Source organism: Micropterus dolomieu, linkage group LG01 (assembly GCF_021292245.1).
Source record: "Micropterus dolomieu isolate WLL.071019.BEF.003 ecotype Adirondacks linkage group LG01, ASM2129224v1, whole genome shotgun sequence".
In the NCBI taxonomy this organism is placed as follows: Eukaryota; Metazoa; Chordata; class Actinopteri; order Centrarchiformes; family Centrarchidae; genus Micropterus; species Micropterus dolomieu.
Window position 1 is genome coordinate 52,101,708 of NC_060150.1, and position 6,000 is coordinate 52,107,707.

The following is a 6,000-nucleotide window of genomic DNA, read 5'->3' on the forward strand; positions in this document are numbered from 1 at the left end:
TGTTAGACGATGGTCATTTTAAGTTTTTATCACTTGTTTGTTTTCACTGTTATGTCCTGTGCTTCCTCCTTTTGTTTGTGGGTGTTATTTAAGTATGTTAAAATAACAAGGTATTGAATCTAAAATTGAACACTCCCGTTCTCCCGCAAAAGGATTTTTCAGACGTTATTGCCTTTAACAACTTATCACTGTGTTAACTACCTGGTTAATCACGCAGCTTTATAACTTCATTTAACTCTTAACTATCTGCTACAATATATATTGTATATCTGTACGTTTGGTAAGTTTTATCACACGGCTCTGACCTCTGCTGGTCCAGGTCGGCCCCCGTCCTCAGGTTCCTGATGGCCGAGCTCTTGTGTTTCTGCTCCTCTGTGTCGGGCTCCAGGGAGACGCTGCGCCTCAGGGCCGAGTGCCTCCTCTCCAGCCGGGCCACGGCCTGCTCCATCGCCTCCCTCTGCTGCTTCTCCTTCGACTCCAGGATCTCCTTCTCCTTCCTCCTCACCTTCTCCTCCTGCCGCGCCACGTTGGCCGTGAACTCGTAGGTCTCCTGGAGCTGCTGGAGCTGCTGAGCGCTGTGCCAGTGGACGTTCAGTTTCTCCTCTTTGTCCTCCAGCTCCTTCTCCACCTGGTACAGCGTGTTGTCGAGCCCCGGCGGGCTGTCGCAGTTCCCGTTGCTTCCTCCGCCGCTGCGCTCCAGCATCTCCATGGCTCTCTGCTTCTCTTCGGCCAGCGCCGGGAGGAGGCCGCCGGTCACGTTTGCCAGCTGGCGCTCTTTACACTGCAGTCTGTGCTCCACCTGTTTGACCAGCAGTTCCTCGTGGCACACAGCTGTAGCGTCCTGCGCCCCCTTCTCCTGCGCCTCCTTCAGCTGTTGTTGCCGTTCTTTGAGGCCGTGGCCGAGGAGCAGCAGTGTGTTACGCTCAGCAGCGACCTCTTTCTCCAGGTGCTCCCTCTGCTGCCGGAGCCCCTCCTCCAGCTGGCCCAACTCCTTCACCTGAGCCTCCTTGAAGTCTGTGTATCGGGCCTGGGCAGATCTCGCCTCCTCCCTGGCATCCTCCACATCTGGTCGCTCCCCAGCCTCTTTGGCACGGAGGAGAGCTTCTCTGATCTCAGCCAGGGCTCGGCGTTCCTCCTCCATGCGGCGGGCGTCCTCCCGGATCAGGAGGGTGGTGGCCGCCTCGTGTTTCTCTCTCAGCTGTTCCTCCAGCCTCCCCACCAGGCTCAGCTGCTCCCTCTCCTGCTCCTCCAGCCGCCGCCGCTCAGTCTCCAGACGAACCCTCTGCTCCTCGCGCTCCCTCTTCAGCCTCTCCAGCTCGCGGTAGATCTCCGTCTTCTCTGCCGCCTCATGCTGCCGCCGCTGCTCCTCGTCCTGCACTTCCTCTGCTTCACTCTCCTGCAGCCGTTTCCGCTGCTGGAGGTCCTCCCCCTGGATCTCCGAGCGCCTTTCCTCCTCAAAGCGCTCCTTCTCGGCCAGGAAGTCTCGAAGGCGGCTCTCGATGTCCTGGCTGCGGTGGCGGAGGCTCTCCTCCTGCCGCAAGATCCGCTGCTGCACCTCCTCAGACTCCTTACGCTGACTCTCCACCTCCTGCTGCAGGCGCTCCAGCTCTGCCTTCTCACTCTGGTGCTTCGCCTCCATCTCCTTTATCAGCCTCCTACAGCAGCAACAACATACTCAAGCATTAACATACATAAATTGCAGGGTTGTGACGAGACACTTCAAATCTCATTTCTTGAGCCAACACTATTTTAAAAAAAATCTTCAATGCTGAATTTTGAGCATTAAACAGTTACCATTCTGTAACACTCAGTGTGAGAGGGAGGTTCACTTGGTCTCCATCAGCTGTGCGGAGTTTATTTGCTCCGCGAGTCGACGTTATCAGTTTTCCATTTGTTTTTCATTGTGTGAAACAAATGTATATGTGGCATGGAATAAGATCTCGTCACACCCCTAATAAATGATTTCTTGATGATGACTTGAGCTTGAACAGGATTTCTCCTCAACAGTCCTAATCTTTTGCTGCTAACTCAAAAGTGTTTGAGCTTTCTCATCATAGGAGTGCAGCTTTTCTCTCGTTTCTTTGATGCTGTCCCACAAAAGGTGATTTAATTTTAGTTAGTTTTTATAACTTCAGACACAGAAACACACAGAAAGTTAAATGTAATTAATTGATTAACAGAATTCAGATTTGATTACCAGAGTCAATACAGAGAACAAGTGTGATAAAATTCAACTGAACATTAATCCTATGATTCAGAACATGGTCAAGTCTTTCACTAGTCTTTGAGAAAATACCTTTTCAGCTCCAGTTTCTCCAGCTCTTCTCGCTGCTGTCTCTCAAACTCCAACCTGTAAAACACAAAAACTTTCCATCAAGCTTCCTTTAGCCACAAAGTACACACACACACATATATACCCCTCAACATTCAACACAACAGCTACTAAAGTGCAGTGAGTGAAAGCAGCAGTCAACGAACAACATGACAGGCTTCAAATGGAAATCCAGGCAATGTGCAAAAAGCAATGATACATTCTCTACTCTCAGACGTCAAAATGGAGACAGAAGCAGCAAAGTGAAGTGCAAATGCAAACTTAAAACAATAAAAAAGGACAATGAGGGATCAGGTTGAGAGACTGGACTAGTCAACACACGTCTTTGTGTCAAAAACGGGACAGTTAGACAGGAAGTGGACGGCTGAGTCTACCTGAGGAAGACGGGGCCCTTCTCAGTGAAGAGACTGTCAACAAGACGGGGTTGATAGTTAATTCCAGCGGGCTTTGTACAGATTAAAAGAAAAAACTGTGTGCTTCATGATCCAACAAAACACACTGCTGCTTACACAGAACAGGTTCTGTTCTGGACAAACATAAGATGTCCGACCAAAATAAACAAGAGGAAATTCTCCCTTTACATTTGTATGTGTGAAAAAATAATCCTTGAAACACTGAAATATTTGACTAAAATTAACCAGATTACACTGAGAAAAACAAGCTCCATTTCATAATAAGGCCAATTTATACTTGTGTTGAGTCTACGCCACAGTCGGCGGTGTAGACTACACGCCGTGATGAGCATTTAAACTTGTGCGTTGGTGTCCGAGTTACCTGTCATTACACCACCAAAACGTTAGTTGGCGGTGGTATTTCCATGTGCCACTGTTGAGTTTCTTCTTCGTTGTTGGAGTAGGCTGCTACCATAGACTGTATATAAGAAGTGGACGTAGTCATCGTGACCTTACCCGTTGGTTTGTGGAACGCCATTTAGAAGCCTCGAGTTTGGCCGATAGGACGCCACCATGTTAAGTTTTTGCAACCATCAACACGGGACGTGACCTGATTTGGACGAGATGGTGGAGCTAACAGCTGTATGCGGAGCTAGCTAGCTTGCTTAGCTAGGTGCAACTGTAACTGTCATTTTAACAGGGCTGATATCTTTGTCTAGCGAACAACAGTCTTAAAACTAAATGTGCTCACCAGAGAAAGTGAACAGCCGACTCCTAATAAGCTTTTTCAACGGTGCTGGTGATAAATTTACACAGTACCAAGGGTATGAGTCACTAACTTGACAGGTTGCCATGGTAACGACTTGTCAATCATAGATAATCCCGCCTTAAAGCCTCCCCTGCTTTCTGGTCTATGTTCCTCTAAGTGGGACCATAATTTACTAAATGAACATCATGCTGTGTTAAAGAAGACTTTAAACTAGCGACTGAGACCATAAACTTATCAGGAAAGTGTTTACTGAGGGAATAAATCAGCTGAGAAGGAGCCTCATTTTATCATTATTTCTAATGGAGCCAGACTGGAAGCTTCCCGCTTGGCTGCTACAAAAAACGGCAACTGAAACTGAGCAGATCGTGTTGGCGTGGGAGCTGATCGATGCCGAACATGAGTTACTTTTAGTGAAAGACATCGGAGGAGATGGTATGTACGACACGTGGAGGAGAAGGAGAAGGAGGAGAAGAAGGAGGAGAAAACGCGCAGGAAGAAATACGACGCTACCAAGCCGACCAATCACAGTTCTTGCAGTCTGCATCGCTGTGACATATAGTTACATTTTTTGGGGAGGTGAGCGACAGGCTGCAGCGTAGATTCAACACGGAAGTATAAACTGGCTTTTAGTGTTCATCCTCTGGAGGCATTTAACATTTACGTTTAATTTTCAAAAACATCACCAGACGTAACCTTTAAGGCTGTACTGGTGCAACATGTTTGTCGTGTCCAGCAGATTTTCTCAAACAGAAAACATTTAACGCTACCTTGATAAACATCAAGAAGTCAAAACTATGTTTGATAAGGAGCTCCGGACGGAGCCCTGTGTGCTGAAACAGATCATCTAGTAACTGAACTCTGGAAATTCATCCTGGTTTTCTAAAAGTTTTGAGTCTCATCTCTTTTCCTGCAGAATCCATCCGTTTCTTCATGATCTGTGAATCCTGAAGAAGTGGGACATTTTTGAGCCACATTTTTTAATTAAGCACTTTGTCAGTGCTGTACAAATGCAGATAAACTAATTTGATCTGCAGCATGCTGAGACCAGAAGCCCTGAAAACAGAGAGCCTGAAGTCCTGAAGTGGTCTGGATGCAGAGGGGGAGATGCACTGCAGGATCTGCGCTAGGGCTGGGCAATAAAACAATAATGATAATTATCGATATCGAATGACATGAAATGTTTTTATCGTGATAACATTTTTGGCCATATCGCCCAGCCCCAGTCTGAGCTGATAATCACATGCAGCAGCTGCTGTTATTTATGTGTTTATACACTCACCCGGGGTTGTAGAGCATCACAGTGGACAGGTTTTCACAGGACTTGGACAGATCCGTCATAGAGAGGCTGAATGTGGAGAGCAGGCCACTCTGAGGAGAAGGTAAAGGTCAAACATCAGTCTCATTGTGAAAACCGCTTCAGTGAAACCTTCAGGTCCTAAAGGAGGAGAGCCGGTCTCACCTTCCGTTTCTCCCTCAGCCTGGCCGCCTCCTTTGGATGGTTGAACCGAAACATGTTCGTCCTGCCGAGCAGAATAACAGCACCTGGACGACAACACAAGAACTGAAAACTGTACAGGGCAGACTCCTCTTTCACGTCTGAAGCTTAAACATGTTTATTTTAAACAGCCAGTGCAGCTTTAAACTTCTGACATCGAGACAACGTCCTCTCACCTTGGTTGAGCTGCGACGGCTCCGTCACCTGAACTCCATTAACTGAACACTGAGCCCCGCCGAGCGGCACCAGAGTCACTGTACCGTTCTGGCTCTCAAACATACAGTGTTCACTCTCCAGGTCCAGACCGTGCAGGGCTGCAGGAGGAACACACAGCAGAGACATGGATACGACTCACTGCCAAACACCTTCTGCACAATTACAATATATAAAGTTATAGAGCTAGTGTTTAAAAGAAATGGATTGAAAAGAGCGGTGGGCGATAAAACGAAATTTATAATTATTGCAATATGATTTATCAATAACAATAACAAATACATGTTTGATTTAATTCATTTGAATCACAAACGAATCAGCACTTAATTTTTTTATTAAGATATTTATTTTGTTGTTGGAGAAAAACTAATTTGTAACAGATTAATACTTGCCATCTAGTTTATTATTTCTTAAAACACTACATTAGAGATCAAACACTGCTTATACACTATATAGCCAAAGGTTTTGGGTCGCCTGCCTTTACATGAACATGACGGTTAATGACATCCCATTCTTAATCCGTAGGGTTTAATATGGAGTTGGCCCTCCCTTTGCAGCTATAACAGCTTCAACTCTTCTGGGAAGGCTGTCTACAAAGTTTAGGAGTGTGTTCATGGGATTTTTTGACCATTCTTCTAGAAGCACATTTGTGAGTTCAGGGCACAGATGTTGGACAAGAAGGCCGGACTCGCAGTCAACTTAAGGTGTTCTATCGGGATGGGGTCAGGACTCAAGTTCTCCACACCTAACTTGCTCATCCCTGTCTTTATGGACCTTGCTTTGTGCACTGGTGTTCATG

General features: G+C 46.6%; 1 protein-coding gene across 6 annotated transcripts in view; it reads right to left on the reverse strand.

Moving 5' to 3' along the window:
- kif16ba (kinesin family member 16Ba) overlaps nt 1–6,000 on the reverse strand; it is a 39,482-nt gene that overhangs the window by 13,244 nt on the left and 20,238 nt on the right. For all 6 annotated transcript variants that reach the window (XM_046046688.1, XM_046046678.1, XM_046046672.1 and 3 more), the window contains exons 15-19: nt 5,165–5,302; nt 4,953–5,035; nt 4,773–4,861; nt 2,297–2,350; nt 306–1,655 (exon numbers count right to left, since the gene is read on the reverse strand). In XM_046046688.1, coding sequence (XP_045902644.1) covers nt 306–1,655; nt 2,297–2,350; nt 4,773–4,861; nt 4,953–5,035; nt 5,165–5,302 — 1,714 coding nt within the window. The remainder of the gene's footprint in view (nt 1–305; nt 1,656–2,296; nt 2,351–4,772; nt 4,862–4,952; nt 5,036–5,164; nt 5,303–6,000) is intronic.